This window comes from Mustela putorius, unplaced genomic scaffold (assembly GCF_011764305.1).
Source record: "Mustela putorius furo isolate JIRA1106 unplaced genomic scaffold, ASM1176430v1.1 tig00003834_pilon_pilon_pilon, whole genome shotgun sequence".
NCBI classification, from domain to species: domain Eukaryota; kingdom Metazoa; phylum Chordata; class Mammalia; order Carnivora; family Mustelidae; genus Mustela; species Mustela putorius.
The window spans coordinates 95,833,903-95,853,650 of record NW_025421987.1 but is presented as its reverse complement, the minus strand read 5'-3'; the positions used below and the strand labels follow the sequence as shown (position 1 = coordinate 95,853,650).

The 19,748-nt window shown below is 37.5% G+C and overlaps 1 protein-coding gene and 1 non-coding gene across 2 annotated transcripts in view; one reads left to right on the top strand and one right to left on the bottom strand.

Moving 5' to 3' along the window:
* The window catches only part of PIGX (phosphatidylinositol glycan anchor biosynthesis class X), a gene marked incomplete at its 5' end in the record, with an annotated part of 36,908 nt that extends 23,852 nt beyond the window's left edge, over window positions 1-13,056 (top strand). Inside the window, 3 exons of the mRNA XM_004745506.2 lie at window positions 6,108-6,321; window positions 8,986-9,086; window positions 12,869-13,056. Of these exons, the coding sequence (XP_004745563.1) occupies window positions 6,108-6,321; window positions 8,986-9,086; window positions 12,869-13,012 (459 nt within the window). The remainder of the gene's footprint in view (window positions 1-6,107; window positions 6,322-8,985; window positions 9,087-12,868) is intronic.
* Window positions 13,057-16,814: 3,758 nt separating this feature from the next.
* TRNAK-CUU lies at window positions 16,815-16,887 on the bottom strand. The gene has a single exon. It is a non-coding gene; the product is annotated as a tRNA-Lys (tRNA).
* Window positions 16,888-19,748: the final 2,861 nt, after the last annotated feature.

Here is a 19,748-nt window from a genome sequence, read left to right as displayed (position 1 = left end):
GGGTAAGCCCCATGTTGGGCTCCATGCTCAGTAGGGAGTCTGCTTCTCCTTCTCCCTCTGCCCCTCTCTTGCCTTGTGCTCACTCACTGTCTTTCTCTCTCAAGTGAATAAAATCTTTTAAAAAAAAAATGAGAATGAGAAAAAAACTTTAAGTTTTTATTTAAATTCCAGTTAGTTAACATACAGTGTAATATTAGCGTCAGGTATACTAAATGGTGATTCAACACTTCAATATATCACCCAGTTCTCCTTATAACAAGTGCACTCCTTAATCCCCATCACCTGTTGAACACCCCCCCCCCACCATCTACCTCCCTTCTGGTAACCATCAGTTTGTTCTCTTTATTTAAGAATCTGTTTCTTGGTTTCCCCCCCACCGCGCTTTTTTTTTTATTCTCCTTGTTCGTTTGTTTTCTTTCTTAAGTTCCATGTGTGAGTGAAATCATATGGCATTTGTCTTTTTGTCTTTCTCTGACTTATTTCACTCAGCCTAATACTCTCTAGCTCCATCCATGTCATTGCAAATGGCATTCTTTTTTATGGCTGAATAATAGTCCATTGTATATATATATACTACATCTTTTTTTTTTTTAATTAGGCTCCCAGGCCAACGTGGGGCTTGAAACCACAGCCCTGAGATCAAGAGTCACATGCTCTACCGACTGAACCAGCCAGACACCCCTGAATCTTCTCTGTCCATTCTTTAATTGAAGGACTTTTAGGCTGTTTCCATAATTTAGCTAAGAAAATGCTGCTATAAACATCAGGGTGCATGTATCCCTTTAAATTAATATTTTTGTATTCTTTGGGTAAATACCTAGTAGTGCTATTGCTGGATCATTAATTTTTTGAAGAACATTGATACTGTGTTCTAGAGTGGCTGTATCAGTTTGCATTCCTATCAACAGTGCAAAAGGGTTGCCCTTTCTCTATATCCTTGCCAACACCTGTTGTTTCTTATGTTGTTGATTTAAGCCAGAGAATGAGAAAATTTTAAAAGTGGCAAGAGGGAAAGAAAAACGTAAAATATAAGGGAACAAAGATAAAGATAACAGGTTTCTTGTCAAAAATAATGCAGACTAGGGGCGCCTGGGTGGCTCAGTGGGCTAAAGCCTCTGCCTTCAGCTCAGGTCTTGATCCCAGGATTCTGGGATCAAGCCCCGAATTGGGCTCTCTGCTCAGCGGGGAGCCTGCTTCCTCCTCTCTCTCTCTCTCTCTCTCTGCCTGCCTCTCTGCCTACTTGTGATCTGTCTGTCAAATAAATAAGTAAATAAATCTTTAAAAAAATAATAATGCAAACAAGAAAATAGTACAACACTATCCTTAAAGTATGGAAAGAAAAGAAACCTGTTGATTTTGAATTCTGTATGCAGTGATAATATCTTTCAAAGTGAAGGTGAAATACTTTTCAGACATCTAAAAGAATTAATCACTAATAGACCTCCACTATAAAAAATGTTATAGGAAAATAATACCAGATAAAATCTGTATCTATACTAGGGAGAGAAGAGCACTTGAAATGATAACTACATGGGTAAATATAAGACTTTTCCCCCTTATTTAAATTTTTTATTTATCAGATAATTGAAAAAAATAATATAACATTCATACCATATGTAAAAATAAAATGCATGACACCAAATATCACAAAGTTGGGAAGGAGAAGATGGAAGCATACTTTTATAAGGTTGTTATTCTAAATGTGAAGTAGTTTAATACCACTTAAGTGTAGACTGTGCTACATTAAAGATGTAAACCTTAAAGTAAACATAAAAATAGCGAAGAGTTTTGGGGTGCCTGGCTGGCTCAGGTGGTGGGGCAAGGCAACTTTTGATCTCAGGGTCATGAGTTCAAGCCTCACATTGGGCCTAGAGCCTACCTAAAAATAAGTAAAAGTTAAGAAAAACACAAAGAGTTTTAGCTAGTATACCAGCAAAGCAGATACAATGAAATTATAAAAAATATTCAATCCAAAAAGCAGAGAAAGAACAGAAAAGGACAAAGAATGTATGTTAAATATAGAAAACAAGATGATACATTTCAACTTAACCATATCAATGGTCACATTAAATATAAATGTCTAAATATCCCCATTAAAAGACAGAGATCATCAGATTGGATAAGAAAGCAAGATCCAGCTGTATGTTGCTTACAAGAAATGTTTTATTTTAAAACATTTAAATTTTAAAAGAAAAGATATGGAGGTGCCTGGGTGGCTCAGTGGGTTAAGCCTCTGCCTTCGGCTCAGGTCATGATCTCAGGGTCCTGGGATCAAGACCCGTATTGGGCTCTCTGCTCAACAGGCTCTCTCTCTGCTCAATCGGACTTGCTCTCTGCCTGCTGCTCTGCCTACTTGTGATATCTTTCTCTCTCTCTATTCAATAAATAAATAAAATCTTTTTAAAAAATAAAAGAAAAGATGTGCTCACACTGGTCAAAGGAAGCTGAAGTGGGATTATTAATTTTAGGTGAAGTGGATTTCAGAGCAAAGACTATCACCAGAGCTAACGGAAGGCATTTTGATAATGGGATCAACGCAGCAGGAGGAAATAATAACCATAAACATTTATGTACCTAATAGCACAGATTCAAAATGGATGAAGAAAAACTGGTAGAACTGTAAGGTATAACAGACAAATCTACACTTACAGTTGACGGTTTCAGTACACTTTTCTCACTAAGTGATACAGGAAATTATTAAGACTTTATAAGATTTGAATAAAAATGTCAACTTGACCTAATTGGCATTTATAGACCACTCTTCCCAGCCACAGTGGAATATACATTCTTTTTAGATGTACATGGAACACTTGCCAAGATAGAGCATATTCTATGTCATAAAACAAGTCTCAATATATTTAGACAAATTCAAGTTTCACAAAGCACATTCTTTGACTACAGAGGAATTAAAGTAGACATTAAGAATGGAAGGATCTTTGGTGCCTGGGTAGCTCAGTTGGTCAAGTGCCTGCCTTCATCTTAGGCTATGATCCCGGGATACTGGGATCGAGTCCCATGTCGGGCTCTCTGCTCAGCTGGGAGCCTGCTTCTCCCTCTCCTTCTGCCAGCCACTCTGCCTGCTTGTGCATGAGCTCTCTTTATATCTCTCTCAAATAAATAAAGTCTTTTAAAAAAAGAAAGAAAGAAAGAAAGCTCTCTGGAAAAGGCTCAAACATTTGGGAGCCAATCAACATACTTCTAAGTAGTCCGTGGGTCAAAGAAGAAAGCAAAAGGGAAATAAGGGATTTTGAACTGAATAAAAGTGAAAACACAATATATTAGAATTAGTAGGGTGCTGCTAGAGCTGCATTTAGGGGGAAATCTGTAGTCCTAAAATGCCTGTTTTAGAAAGAAGAAAGGGACGCCTGGGTGGCTCAGTTGGTTGAGCAGCTGCCTTCGGCTCAGGTCATGATCCCAGCGTCTTGGGATCGAGTCCCACATTGGGCTCCTTGCTCCGCGGGGAGCCTGCTTCTCCCTCTGACTCTGCCTGCCACTCTCTCTGCCTGTGCTTGCGCTCTCTCTCTCTCTCTGACAAATAAATAAAATCTTTAAAATAAATAAATAAAGACTCTGCCTTCAGCTCAGGTCACGATTCCAGGGTCCTGGGATCAAGCCCTGCATGGGATTCTCCTCCCATTCCCCCTTCTGTATTCCCTCTCTTGCTGTATTGCTCTGTCAAATAAATAAATAAAATCTTTTAAAAAATTAAAAAAAAAAATAGAAAGAAGAAAGATCTCAGATTAGTGATAGCCAAGCCTCCCTAAATTATAAAAAGAAGAGCACGTGAAACCAAAGTTAAGTAGGAGAATAGGAATAGAAAAAACAGCAGAAATCAATGAATTAGAAAATAGAAACACAATAGGGAAAACCAGCGAAACAAAACTGGTTCTTTGAGATGGGTAAAATTGGTGAACCTTTAGCCAGAGAGATCATTTTTTTAAATGTGCTGTTAGAATTAACATCGCAGTGTCAGAAAAGTAGTCTACATTTCATTTTTTTATAAAGTCATATTTTTAGATCGTGTAAGTTGTTCAAAAGCACCAATTACTGTGTCTTAATTGGGAGAATTTTTTCCTGTTTTTGAAAGAACTAGTTTATAAGAGAAAGATCTGGCAAATGTTACAGACATGGCACAATTTCATAGCTGAACTCATTTAACTTAGCTCTGGTGGTTTGTGACGTGTTAGTTGAGTATTGTGAAAAGGAATAGGTTCATGGCTGTTAACAAGTATATGCTCTTGTTTGATGAATTTTTTGTGTATCATTTCGGTTTTTGTTAATACATTATTGCTGTTTACCCAGGCACCCCTAAGAGAACTATGACTATTTCTCTGAGGAGGAGAAAACTTAGTGGAGATGTTTGAGTGACCCTTAGTGAAATAAGGAACAGATTTATTGTAGATACTGTAAGCAAGGACAGTTGCTAATGTTAAAGACCAGAGCATCAGACTTCTACTTATAAAAAAGGAATGGGGATACCTAGGTGGCACAGTAGGTGGAGCGTCTGACTCCTGGTTGTCGGCTCAGGTCATGACCTCGGGGTTGTGGGATCGAGTCCTTTGTTGGGCTCTGGACTCAGCACTGAGTCTGCTCAAGACTCTCTCCATCTTCTCTCTGCCCCTCCCTCCCACACTCTTGTTCTCTCTCTCAAATAAATAAATCTAAAAAAAAAAAGGAATAACCTTTTAACGGAAGATAAAATGATATGACTCAAAGTAATAACCTCCATTTTAGTCATTGAGCGTATTCAGGCAGCGGCTGGATTCTTGAACAATGCCCTCATTGACAGTGGTTTAATTTAATCACCTTTAAAGTTCATTATGACTCATAAGATTATATTCTTTACCCTTTGCCAATGAACTTTTTTATTCCTGTGATTAACAGAGAAGGAAAAACATGAAAAAATACAGCACTTGGTGTCACTCTGAAACAGAAGAATTAGGATGTTTGCCATTATGCGAAGACTTTAATTCTGTTTTTGTTTTTGTTTTTTCCTGGAGATATGTAAGGGCTTCACATAGAGAATCTAGAGACAAGTTGTATGTGTATACATCTGTACATATATCATACACACAGACTCACAGATTATGTAGTGTCTGTATATATGTATGTATAAATATATGTGAATGTGAGTGTGTGTATGTATGTTTATACAGAAATATGTGTGGGTGGATAGATATACATACATATATAATATGTACTTACATTATAATTTAGGACTATTTTCTCTCACATATGCATTTTTAGTTTTGGAATAGAATACCTTTTTCTTTTTTAAAGATCTTTTTTATTTCTTCATTTGAGAGAGAGTGAGCAAAAGCTTGAACAGGGGGGAGGGGCAGTGGGAGAGGGAAAATCAGATGCCTCCCTGAGCCGGGAGCCCAATACAGGGCTCAATCCCAGGACCCTGAGATCACGAACCGAAGGCTGAAGGTTGAACTTAACTGACTGAGCCACCCAGGTGCCCCTAGAATACCTGTTTTAAAATGGTTTTTACCATATTATTTTTTTAAAGAATCATTTACTATTTTCCTTTTAACTTTTTATACCTAATATGGGAAGAGTACTGACCTTTGCTTTGACTTCCTCACCAAAGTGCTCTGTCTTACTCACTGCCATCTTACCTACTTTTCTGAAGAACAGGAAATTACCAGAATGATACCAATCATTTCAACCAATACTGGGTTAACTGTTTTTGTCATAGTTTTCTTTTGTGAATACAGCATCATTTAATATTTATTAAATTTAATAAATTTATTAAATTTAATAAATATTAAATGATGCTGTATTCACAAAATTTCTCTTTTCTTATTACCTGTTTTGTCACCTAAACAAAGCTTGATAAGGATATTATAAATACATAATTTTTGTTATGGGGAAATTTCACACCCCAGAGTATAATTTCCTCAGTTTACTTTTAGTAAACAAACTTTTATTAAACATAGATCACATCTTATTTTTCTATTTAAAATTGAGGATAGAATGAAATGGGAATTGTTTATAGGGGGAGTGAATTTGACATTTCTGTTCATCAGTATAGCATTCTTCTGGTTTTATTAATCTTCTCTATTTCTTCTTTGGATTAATATTTGTTTTCTTTTTGATAGGCAGTGATGGTTTCCGAAGACTTTAATATAGAAGCTCCCAATTATTTGTCTAAGGAATCCGAAGTTCTTATTTATGCCAGACAAGATTCACAGTGCATTGATTGTTTCCAAGCTTTTTTGCCTGTGCACTACCGCTATCATCGGCCACATAGTAAAGATGGAGAAACCTTTATTGTGATCAATAACCCTGATTTATTGATGTATTGTGACCAAGGTGAGAGTTGCAAGTCTTTTCTGCGGGTTGAAAATAAAAATAAAGGTATGATGGCAAGTCCAAAGTCAAGGACAGGGGTGACAGAAGGTTTCTTTTTACTTTCCTTTTTAACTTTTTTTTTTTTTTTTAAGAAGATTTTATTTATTTATTTATTTGTCAGAGAGAGAGAAAGAGAGCACAAGCAGGGGGAGCAGCAGAGGGAGAAGGACAAGTAGGCTCCCTGCTGAACAAGGAGCCTGATGTGAGATTTGATTCCAGGACCATGACCTGAGCTGAAGAAGAACTGACTGAGCCACTCAGGCAGCCCCCTTTTTAACCTTTTCATTGTAAAATACACCATAGGTATAGAAAAGCTTCACAAATAAATAGTTTAGTACATTATTATAAGGCAAAGACCCTTCCTTGTAACTACCACCCAGGTAGAGAAATAGAGCTTTACCAGTCACCCTAGAAGCAGCTGTGTGTCCCGTCTCAATCATAGCCTCCTCCTTTCCTCTAAGACTAACCCATATCCTGACTTTTAATCAGTTGCTTATGTTTCTTTATACTTTTTTCACCCAAGTGTGCATTCGTGGATAGTAAAGCTTCATCTTCCCCATTTGAAGAAATGTGTTTCCACTAAGTCTCTTAATTTACAAGTTTCCCCTCTTTCCCTTTCTTTTTTTTAGATTCACCTGTTGAGAAACCTGGGTCATCTGACCTGTCTAGTTTCTCATAGTTGGGGTTTTGGTGATTTTGCTTATGCCATTCATCTAGCCTCTTTATTTCCTGGAAATTGGCTGCTGGCTCCAGAGCTGTGATCAGATTCAGTTTGATTCTTTTGACAAGACTATAGGTGGTGCGGTGTTCTTGTATGAGGACTCATATAATGTCTGGTGTGTTTCTTTTTTTTGGCCATTGATCCTCTGCCCTTGTGCTGCTTTCTATTTCTTTATGCTGATTTGCGAGACTTACAGCTGTTGGTGTTTTGTCTACTTGTATAGATTTTTTGTGTTTGAGGGAATACTTTACCACCTAGTTTTGTGTAAATGTTAGCCATGAGTTTTTGGTTTGGGAAATAATTGTTCTTTCTGTTTTTATGTGTGCATTTGAATTAAAAAAAAAACAAAAAACAAGGAACTATGCTTCCTCATTTTCAGTCTTCCTAGAATCAGGACTTTAAGAAGTCCCTTTCAAATTTTGGTGGTTTTTGTTTTTGTTTTTTTTTTTAAAGATTTTATTTATTTATTTGACAGAGATCACAAGTAGGCAGAGAGGCAGGCAGAGAGAAAGGAGGAAGCAGGCTCCCTGCTGAGCAAAGAGCCCGATGTGGGGCTCTATCCCAGGACCCTGGGATCATGACCTGAGCCGAAGGCAGAGGCTTTAACCCACTGAGCCACCCAGGCGCCCCCAGATTTTGGTTCTTTGTGTCTCCAAATTTAGGTTGATTAGAATATTCACAAATCAGTAGCACCAAAGATTGGGAGATAGGAAGTTTTTTGTTTTGTTTTTGTTTTTGTTTTTTTTAAAGATTTTATTTATTTATTTGACAGAGAGAGATCGCAGGTAGGTAGAGAGGCTGGCAGAGAGAGAGAGAGAGGGAAGCAGGCTCCCTGCCGAGCAGAGAGCCCAATGTGGGACTCTTTCCCAGGACCCTGAGATCATGACCTGAGCCGAAGGCAGTGGCTTAACCTACTGAACCACCCAGGCGCCCAGGGAGATAGGAATTTTTTTTTTTTTTTTAAAGATTTTATTTATTATTTGACAGAGAGAAATCACAAGTAGTCGGAGAGGCAGGCAGAGAGAGAGAGGGAAGCAGGCTCCCTGCTGAGCAGAGAGCCCGATGCGGGACTCGATCCCAGGACCCTGAGATCATGACCTGAGCCGAAGGCAGCGGCTTAACCCACTGAGCCACCCAGGCGCCCAGGAATTTTTTAATCATACTTTGCTGCCATGATAAATTTCATGATGAGAAAATAATAAACTGTTCAACTTTGTTAGATCTGTTCATCCAACCTAGTTTTTTTTTTCTTTTAATTACTCAGAATAAAGTTTGGAAAAGTGTCCTCTCCTGGAGTTCTGGTATTGTGTTTTGTTTTGCTTTGGTTTGGTTTTTTAGTCTGAATGTTCTTTATATGGGTTTGTTTAGTTTATGGAAATTTTTTTCAGTTGTATGTTTAGGATCTGTTAATTTTTCTGAGTATATGTTATACTTCAAAAAAAGTTTAAGTTAAAGTTTTTTAAAAATTGTACCTACTGGGGGCACCTGGGTGGCTCAGTAGGTTGGGTGTCTGCCTTCGGCTCAGGTCTTGATCTCTACATCCTGGGATTAAGCTCCACAGCTGGCTTCCTGCTTAGTGGGGAGTCTGCTTCTCCCTCCCTCTGCTCCTTCTCTCTCTCAAATAAATAAATAAATAACATCTTAAGAAAAAAAAGTGGCACCTACTGTAATGGGATTTATTAAGAACTCGTGCTTAACTTCTGTACAGTCTTGGTAATTTTGTAATTTCTTTGGCATCCTCTTAGAACAGGTTGCTGAAATAAAACGGCATGTGATAGATGGATTCAGGTCTTGTACATTGTGTGGCAAAGAGTATGAGTACTCATATCTCAACATGGAAGACTGGCTTAGTGTCTAGTCCAGATGCATGTTTTCTGATATGATGTTCTACCACTTTTTCTCAGAGTTTCCAATTTTGAAATGCTGGGCTCAGTCACAAGTGGCAGCTCCTTGTGCTTTGAAGAATAAGGATATATGCCAGTGGAACAATATGAAATACAAATCAGTAAGTTAATATTTTGAGGTGTTTTTCAATCATGCTGCATTATTTAAAACTCATAATGTTTCTGCCACATTTAAGGGATTAGCATTTTATATTCTACCATTAAAAGCTATTTTTTGTTTGTTTTTTTTTAAATTTTTTAAAAAAGATTTTATATATTTATTTGACAGGGAAAGAGAGAACAAGCACAGGGAGAGGGAGGCAAAAGGAGAGGGAGAAGCAGGCTACTGCTGAGCAAGGAGCCCAATGTGGGGCTCAGTCCTAGGATCCTGGGATCAGGACCTGGGCCGAAGACAACTATTTAACCAGCTGAGCCAACCAGGAACCCTTTGTTTGTTTTTAATGTTGTTTCTTTGCTACTGATGGCAACAATGGCTCCTCATTTCCGTAGAGTCATAGAATCATTTAATTTGGGGACTGGAGATTTAGGGTTAGTTCCATGCCTTATATTAGTCCAGAGCCCAAGTAAGCTAATATGCTTTTTAAACGTGTGGAGTAGCAACAAATAACAGTGCTATGTCCATTTGGTTTTACTTTATCTAGAAAAATGTTTCCACAGCTGATGTCAAAGAAATCACTGCCTATGTTTTTTCCACGGGTTTGATGGTTTCTTATCTCACATTTAGGTTTTTAGTCCATTTTGAGTTTATTTTTACGTATGATTTAAGAAGGTGGTCCAGTTTCATTCTTGGTTTTACTTTATAGGTACTTTATTTTATTTAGAACTTTTTATTAACTTTTGAACAACGAAGTCAATTAGTTAACTTCAATATATTACATAGAAAAAGTGAGAAAAGAGAAATAATGACTCCAAGTAGTAATATTTCGACTATGATAAAGTTTCTAGACAGTTGTATTGCAATTTATATATCTAAATCCAGGTTGTGGCCAGCCATTTTAATAGTTTTGACCCCGACCTTGTTTTCAGTTAATAAATTAGGTAAGTATTCTTATTTCATTATCATTGGCTTTGTCTGAGGAGTGTACAGTTTTCTATTTACCTTCTTAAGTTATCATGGTCTACTTCTCTCTGTTCAGTGGCAAGTCTTATACAACCATCTCTCTTCTTTCCCTCTTTTCCTGACCTTTCCTTCCTCTTTTATGAGCTGCATTTTAATTGATGGTTGTACTATCTGTTTGTGTTTCACTTTGACCCTAATTCTCTTTAAGGTCTGCCTCCTTTGGTGGAATAGCACAATCTCTGTCAACATTCTTACAATTTACTTTTACAAAGAGTCAAATGAGTCTGCAGTAAAAGTAAAATAAATTAGGGGCGCCTGGGTGGCTCAGTGGGTTAAAGCCTCTGCCTTCGGCTCAGGTCATGATCCCAGGGTCCTGGAATCAAGCCCCACATAGGGCTCTCTGCTCAGCAGGGAACCTGCTTCCTCCTCTCTGTCTGCCTCTCCGCCTACTTGTGATCTCTGTTAAATAAATAAAATCTTTAAAAAAAAAAAAAAGTAAAATAAATTAAAATGTTAAGCCCACAGACAGATAAACATAAAGCAGATTTGTTTGTATGTGCTGTTGGAGATTATTATAGATTTGAAGTATTTTCCTTGGAGTTGCTTTGAAGCCTGTCTACCAGCTAGCCTAGAGAACAACTAGTTACCGTTAAGTCTTACTATAAAGCACTGCTATTTTGTAGTGGGGAACTCTCTTAGAGCTGACAATTGTAAGAAGTATGACTCTGCTAATATGTTTTGTAGCGTAGAGTTGCTTTTGAGTAGATTTCCATTAGCATATGGAACCTGAACTTTTTTTACACTCTAAAATACATCTGGAGAATTACATGTGATTTTCTTATGTGAATGAAGAGTATAATTAGTATTTACAATTTATTAATTTAAAATACTGGTAGTGTGCATTGCTACAAAATAAGTAATTACCTTATTAAAACATTCTGAATTCAGTTCTCTTTTAGACCATGTAACTTGAAATAAAAGGTCTTAATGAACCCTTTGATTTATGTGTGTGTATGTGTGTGTTAACATTTCTTGTTTATATATATCAGGAAAATAGGTGACCATCACTGAGGTGGTGATCTACACTAAGTCTTGTTTGTCTAAGGCACCATTTTTTTAAAAGATAATTTAAAAGATAAAAAGATAAAGATAAATAAAAAGATAAAAAACTATCTTTTTTTAAAATATAATTTTTAAAGATAATTTTTAAAAGATAATTTGAAAAGATAATTTTCAAATTAACATTTGTTTTGGATGTGAAATTATACTCCAGATTTTATAAAAAGGAACCAAAAATAAGAGCATTCCCAAGTTACCTAAATTTTAATATATTTTTTTAAAGATTTTATTTATTTATTTGACAGACAGAGATCATAAGCAGTCAGAGAGGCAGGCAGAGAGAGAGGGGGAAGCAGGCTCCCTGCTGAGCAGAGAGCCCGATGCGGGGCTCGATCCCAGGACCCTGAGATCATGACCTGAGCCGAAAGCAGAGGCTTAACCCACTGAGCCACCCAGGCGCCCCTAAATTTTAATATCTTTAAAAACCGATTTTATTGGGGCGCCTGGGTGGCTCACCGGGTTAGGCCTCTGCCTTCGGCTCAGGTCATGATCTCAGGGTCCTGGGATCGAGCCCTGCATCAGTCTGTCTGCTTAGGGGGGAGCCTGCTTCCCCCCACCCCGCCCCTGCCTCTGCCTACTTGTGATCTCTGTGTGTCAAATAAATAAATAAATCTTTAAAAAAAACACCCTGATTTTCTTTTCTTTTTTTATGATTTTACTTTCTTTTTTAAAAAGATTTTATTTATTTATTTGACACACAGAGATCACAAATAGGCAGGGAGGCAGGCAGAGGGAGAGAGGGGGAAGCAGGCTTCCTGCTGAGCAGACAGCCTGATGCAGGGCTCGATCCCAGGACCCTGAGATCATGACCTGAGCTGAAGGCAGAGAGGCCTAACCTGCTGAGCCACCCAAGCGCCCCCAAAGGCAGAGGCTTAACCCACTGAGCTACTCAGGTGCCCCGATTTTACTTATTTATTTACCAGAGATTGAGGGAGAGAGAGAGAGCACATGAGTACAAGCAGGGGGAGCGGCCGGCAGAAAGAGAAGCAGGCTCCTTGCTGAACAGGGATCCCGATGCAGGACTCCATCTGACGGGGATCATGACCTAAGCGGAAGGCAGACAGTTAACCGACTGAGCCACCCAGGTGTCCCTAAAAAGCTATTTTAAACCACAAAATTTCCTAGAGTTTTTATCCTCTTTATCTTCAAAACCAAATAGAAAATAGAAACCAAGTTGAACTGTAGGAGAACTGTTTTGTTGGTCAGGATGACAGTGACTTTGATGTTTTAACAGTAAAAGACACATTCACTGTGTAACTTGTGAATAATAGACTTTTTAAAGGTATTTTGGAGAGAGAAACAGCAAAACAGAAGTGATTGGATACTTTAGCTTTATTGTTGTTTTAATGTTTTTCCTTTAGGGCTTTGACTGAGAGATAATTCTGTATTCTAATAGAAAGGTAACAAAAAGAAGTAAATGTTTATACTGATTACAGAGGTGACAATGGCAGATAGCTAACATCAGTAGAAAGTAGAAATCAAAATTAATGAGAATTTAAGGATTATTGTGATGAATCTGATTCTGTTACATTAAATGAAATGTTGAATCCAAAAGAATCACTCAAACAATAATGTTACATGTAGTGTAGCATTGGCTAAAAGATACTAAAAGAAAAAAATTACATTAAAAGTCAAAGAACTAGGTCTCACCTTAGGGCCTGCATTTTAGATGTCTCTAACCTCTCTTTCTCTCTCTTTCTCTAGGTATATAAGAACGTGACTCTACAGGTTCCAGTGGGACTAACTATACATACCTCCTTAGTGTGTTCTGTGACTCTGCTCATTACCATCCTGTGTTCAACTCTGATCCTTGTGGCTGTTTTCAAATATGGCCATTTTTCCCTATAAGTTTTGTGGAGCTTAATGCTTCCCATAAACCTAAATAAGACTTATTTACTTGTGATCAGAAGTGTTCTTCTAGGGGTGCCTGGGTGGCTCAATCGGTTAAGTGGCTTCTTCAGTTCATGATCTCAGGGTCCTGAGATCCGGCTCCTTGCTCCACAGGGAGCCTGCCTCTCCCTCTTCCTCTGTTGTTCTCCCCTGCTTATACTCTAGCTCTCAAATAAATAAAATAACGTGTTTAAAAAAAAAAAAAAAAAGGAGTGTTCTTCTAGAATTATGTCGTTTTTGTCTTCATTTATGGCTATAATTTTGTGTACTAGAGGAAATTTTGGGCCATTTTCAACCCATTCCAGAATTTAGTACTCTGTTGTATAGACCATTGATAATCTTTAAGCAAGTACCAATAGGAGAGGAAACTTAATTTTGTTGAATTTATATTTATTTTGTGAGAAGTGATTTCAGTTTCATTTCGGTCATGAAAAGAGTACTTTATGTGTTAGAGACAAATTATTCTTATTTTATGAATAGAAACATTTTAATTTCAGCTAAAAATTGAGAAAATCATTTTAAATGAGAATAAAATATTTTGGATGAATCAGTTTATTTAAACATTAGTTTTTTTTGTTGTTTTTTTTTTTTTTAAAGATTTTATTTATTTATTTGACAGAGAGAGAGAGAGATCACAAGTAGGCAGAGAGGCAGACAGAGAGGGGGAAACAGGCTCCCTGCTGAGCAGAGAGCCCGATGCGGGGCTCGATCCCAGGACCCTGAGATCATGACCTGAGCTGAAGGCAGAGGCTTAACCCACTGAGCCACCCAGGCACCCCTAAACATTAGTTTTATAAGAATATTAAAGTTACTCATCCAGAGTTTAAAGAAAATAAAGTAGGACAGCTAAGAAATTATTAATATCAAGATTGATTATTCCTTAAAGCATTTCTATTCTCTAGGGCGCCTGGGTGGCTCAGTGGGTTAAGCCGCTGCCTTCGGCTCAGGTCATGATCTCAGGGTCCTGGGATCGAGTCCCGCATCGGGCTCTCTGCTCGGCAGGGAGCCTGCTTCCCTCTCTCTCTCTCTCTGCCTGCCTCTCCATCTACTTGTGATTTCTCTCTGTCAAATAAATAAATAAAATCTTTAAAAAAAAAAAAAAAAAAAAAAAAAAAAAAAAAAAAAAAAAAGCATTTCTATTCTCTTTTTGTATTTTATTTACTGTTTTGAATATATGAATGGCTAGATGAAACTAAATACTAAGTACTAAGACACAGTTTTTGTTTAGTACTGAATTTGTTAGGAAGACAATTCAGATTGTCATTTTAGAGTATGTTTTATTAAGTTGTACATTTATGAAAAAAAAAATATTTTTGTATCTTTTGCTCCATGCTGAACTTGGGTCTTAAACTCATGACCCTGAGATCGAGTCACATGCTCTACCGACTACTGCCAGGTAGCCCTCTTTTGTGTATCTTCAGTGGCTTTTTTTTTAAACAAAGGTTCTTATTCTACTGTTTTTCTTGGGGAAAAGTTAGAAAATAAAGTGCCATAAGCTAATTAAAAAATAAAAAAGTGGGGGTGCCTGGGTGGCTCAGTGGGTTGGCCCTCTGCCTTCCACCCAGGTCATGATCTCAGGGTCCTGGGATCCTGAGCCCCACATCAGGCTCTCTGCTCAGCAGGGAGCCTGCTTCCCTCTCTCTCTCTGCTTGCCTCTCTGCCTACTTGTGATCTCTCTCTGTCAAATAAATAAATAAAAATCTTTAAAAAAAATAATAAAAATTAAAATTAAAAATGTATGGGGCACCTGGCTGGCTCAGTCAGTGGAGCATGTAACTCTTGAACTCAGGGTTTTGAGTTTGAGCCCCATGTTGAATGTAGAGATTACTTAAAAATAAAGTCTTTGAAAAAAAAATAAAAATATAAAGGCAATGGGGCGCCTGGGTGGCTCAGTGGGTTGAGGCCTCTGCCTTCGCTCAGGTCATGATCCCAGGGTCCTGGGATCCAGCCCCACATCGGGCTTTCTGCTCTGCAGGGAGCCTGCTTCCTCCTCTCTCTCTCTCTGCCTGCCTCTCTGCCTACTTGAGATCTCTGTCTCTCAAATAAATAAATAAAATATTTAAATAAATAAATAAATAAAAAGGCAAGCACGTCCTTCTGTTTATATGGGGCAATGCTTTGAGGACAAGCATGTTCCAAAACAGAAGCCAGTAAACCAGGGTTTGTTTGCAATGTTTGTTTCATAGAATAATGGAATGATACATATTTATATATGCTAGCACCGCTTAGCTTCCTAAAACATTCTGGTGTTTTTATGGGAATAAATCTTTTATAATTTGACATGTATGACTTGATGAGTCATAATAGTTCTTTTTGAAGGTGTGTTTAAGAATGTAAATATTGAAAAAGCAACCGAGTGCCATGAAACAAGAAATATATATGTTTTTAAGATTTTATTTATTTATCAGAGAGAGAGCAAGCACAGGCAGACAGAATGGCAGGCAGAGGCAGAGGGAGAAGCAGGCTCCCCGCCGAGCAAGGAGCCCAATGCGGGACTCAATCCCAGGACGCTGGGATCATGACCTGAGCTGAAGGCAGCCACTTAACCAACTGAGCCACCCAGGCGTCCCATGAAACAAGAAATATTAGAGACCACTAATATTTCAAACCCAATCTAATTTTATACTTATTTAGTATCTTCTTACAAGAAAGAATTCCTGTTTTTTACAAGAATTTCTTTCACAGTGGGATTAGTATGGGGACACTGAAATGAAATTATATGTCAGTTAAAAATCAGTAACATGGGGGCACCTGGATGGCTCAGTGGGTTGAGCCGCTGCCTTCGGCTCAGGTCATGATCTCAGGGTCCTGGGATCGAGTCCCGCGTCGGGCTCTCTGCTCAGTGGGGAGCCTGCTTCCTCCTCTCTCTCTCTGCCTGCCTCTCTGCCTACTTGTAATCTCTCTCTGTCAAATAAATAAATAAAATCTTTAAAAAAAATTTTTAAAAAATCAGTAACATGAACAGACAGCATATTGAAGTATGACTGGATGGGAATGTGTTACCTCTTAAGAGTATATGTGGGGAAAAAAAGAAAGTATATGTGGGGGGGGCAGAATATATATATATAAAAGAATATATATAAAATATATATATTATATATAAGAATATATATAAAGAATATATATAAAAGAATATATATGTATGTGTGTGTATATATATATATATTCTATATATTCTGAGCCACCCATGCGCACCAAGCACTGTATTTTTTAAATCAGTTTTGTAATTCTGTGTATGGCTTTTTTTGTTTAAAGTGAAAAAAATGGGTACTGTCCTCTTGGTCATTTTGTTCCAGTATTTGTATATATATAAAAAATATATATTCTATATATATAGAAATACATATTTCTATATATAAATAAATATATGTATTTATATATTTATTTTATATATTTATATATTATATAATTATTAATTATTAATATATTATATATTATATATATATTTCTATATATATACATATTCTTTTGTATATCAGAACCAAGTTTCATCAGTATTTAAATGAGTTTTCAAGTTAATATTTGAGATGGTGGCCTGGGATATGATTCAGCCATTTATTCATTTACACAGGTATTCAAGGGTGTAATAAAAATGTGAAAGTGAATGAAGAGTACTTTGATATGACTCTTTGCCTAATAAATGGTTGCAGATGACGTCACTTTTTTGACATTACTTTTGATAGAATATTTCTGGTTTTGAACTCTTTATTATCTTCTTTGGATACTTTGAATAAGCACTTTATTTTTTTAACAAGTTCTGTGCCCAACATGGGGCTTCAACTCATGACCCTGAGATCAAGAGTCACATGCTCTACCAACTGAGCCAGCCAGGCACCCTAAGCGCTGTATTTTTAATTTTTTTAATTTTTATTTTTTTTAAGGTTTTATTTATTTGACAGAAAGAGCATGAGAGGGACGCCTGGGTGGCTCAGTTGATTGGATGACTGCCTTCGGCTCAGGTCGTGATCCCGGAGTCCTGGAATCGGGTCCCGCATCCGGCTCCCAGCTCCATGCGGAGTCTGCTTCTCCCTTTGACCTTCTCCTTGCTCATGCTCTCTCTCACTGTCTCTCTCTCAAATAAATAAATAAAATCTTTAAAAAAAAAAAAAGAAAGAAAGAAAGAGCATGAGAAGTTGGGGGAGTGATAGAGGGAGAGGGGAAGCAGGTTCCATCCAAGGACCCTGGGATTATGACCTGAGCCAAAAGTAGCTGTTTAACGGACTGAGCCACCCATGCGCACCAAGCACTCTATTTTTTAAATCAGTTTTGTAATTCTGTGTATGGCCTTTTTTGTTTAAAGTGAAGAAAATGGGTACTGTCCTCTTGGTCATTTTGTTCCAGTATTTGTTGAACTTTTATGGTTTATTTTTCTTAAAGTGTTAGGTTATGTTTGTTCAGATAAACAGAGATATGAGTTACCTCAGCTAAGGGTGGTGATGAGGCAGAGATGCGTGCACGCGCGTGTGTGTGTGGGTGTGTGTGTATGTATCTAAGCCACTCTACCAGGAATTTAGATTATTTAGCTAGGTCTCATGGAAGATGGTAGATATATGGCTTGGAAACTAGAAAGATCTAATGCAGCTCTATTGATTTCAGAATATAATGAGTTTAAGAACGATTAGAGGAAGATATTCTATTTATTTTAGTTACTCATATTTTGATAATTGGTGCTTAAGATATGGAGATAAATTAGGGTGAGATGACTAACATCTTTCCACATTATCCTCCAAACTTAGAAAATATACTACTGGCAGGTAGTTGAATGTAGGGTTTGGTAGGCTGTGAGAGAATGAGATAATATGGATTAAATATGCTCTTCAGGATTGTCCTAACCAGTGATAGGATGGGTAGGTTTAGCTAGCTATCTGATTTCTTACGTCTCACACCTTACTTCTGGAATCAGTCTCCTCCTGAAGTATATCTTTTGAATGAGTTCCTTTAATAGGTCTTTGTCTTTTTTAAAATTGAAGTATAACTGACACACAGTGTTACATTAGTTTCAGGTGTACTGCATAGTGCATAGTGATTCCACAAGTCTATGGTTTTGCTCTGCCTCCCAAAAGTGTAGGTACCATTGTCACCATACAACACTGTTACAATACCGGCAACAGTCTCTGCTTTTGTCTGATTCCTTTTTTTTTTTTTTTTTAAGATTTGATTTTATTTATTTGACAGAGAGAGCAGAAGAGAGGGAATACAAGCAGGGTGAGTGGGAAAAAGAGAAGCAGGCTTCCTGCCAAGCAGGTAGCCTGATGTGGGTGGGGCTTGATCCCAGGACCCTGAGATGATGACCTGAGCCGAAGCCAGACACTTAATGACTGAGCCACCCAGGTGCCACTGATGATATCTTTCTTTCACCTTCATATGACTGATAATTTAGCTCAGTCTACATTTGTAAGTGTGGTTATTTTATCTTGGTACTTTGAAAATATTTCCCACTGTCAACTGGCACCCATTGTCTCAGTTCAGAAATGTTCAGAAATTTAATAGTTGTTTCTTTGTAGGATATGTCTTTCCTTTCCAGTTACTTTTTCTATGGTTTTCTGCAGTTTGATGTTGTTGTGTTTGAAAAGATCCCTTTTACTTATCCTGGTTGGGCTTCATTTTGCTTCCTGAATCTGAAGATTCTTGTCTTTACTCAGTTCTGGAAAATTCTTAGCCATTATCTCATCATATACTGTCCCTTTTGTATTCTCTCTTCTCTCAGAGTTCTTGCTAGGTGTATGGTAGACCCTCACAATATATCCCTAATGTCTCTCGATCTTTCTTTCATATTTCCTTTGTCTCTGGGCTGCCCTTAGTAATTTCTTTAGATCTGTCATCCAGTTTACTAATTCTCTCTTCAATGTGTAATCTACTGTTTAACCCAAACATTGGCTTTGGTTGCAATTATTAAATTCTTTATTTGTAGAAGATCTACTTGTTACTTCTCAAAGCTGCGTGGTCATATTTTTTAAAAAGCAATATCTTGTTTCTTACTCCTGTATTATTTTGTTTAATCATTTAAATTTATTTTATTTTAAAAGATTATTTATTTATTTGACAGAGGGATAGAGACAGGGAGAGAGGGGACACCAGCAGGGGGAGTGGGAGAGGGAGAAGCAGGCTCCCTGCTGAGCAGGGAACCGGATGCAGGACTTGATCCCAGGAATTTTCCCTTCTGTTCTTGCATCTGTATACTACATTTTCCATATAGCAATCTAATGATCTTAATGTATAAGCCAGATAAATTCACTTCCCTGTTTGAAACTCTTTAATAGCTTTTTGAAATAAATCCAAACTCCTTAGTATGGCATTCAAGATTCTTCTTGACCTGAATCTTACCTACTCTAATATTTTTTCACAGTACACTACTCTTGCACTAAGCTCAGGCTACACCGGTCTTCTTTACTGATCATAGCAAGCCTTTTTCTTGACCCTTTTGCCTGTAACGCTTTCTCCTAGGAGCTTCTTATGTCTCTCTTCTGTTCTCAGCTTAAATGTTGTCTCCTTAAAGATGCTTTCTCTGACCACCCAATCTAAAATAATCTCCCCAGTTTTCTTCTCATACCCGATATCATGAGTTTAATTACTTGTTCGCATATATGTAAGCTCCACAAAGGCAAAGTGATTCATGTCCACCTGTTATCGCTGATGCCTAAATGATACATTTTAGATGTTCAAATGTTTGTAGAATTAGTGAATACGCTGATGA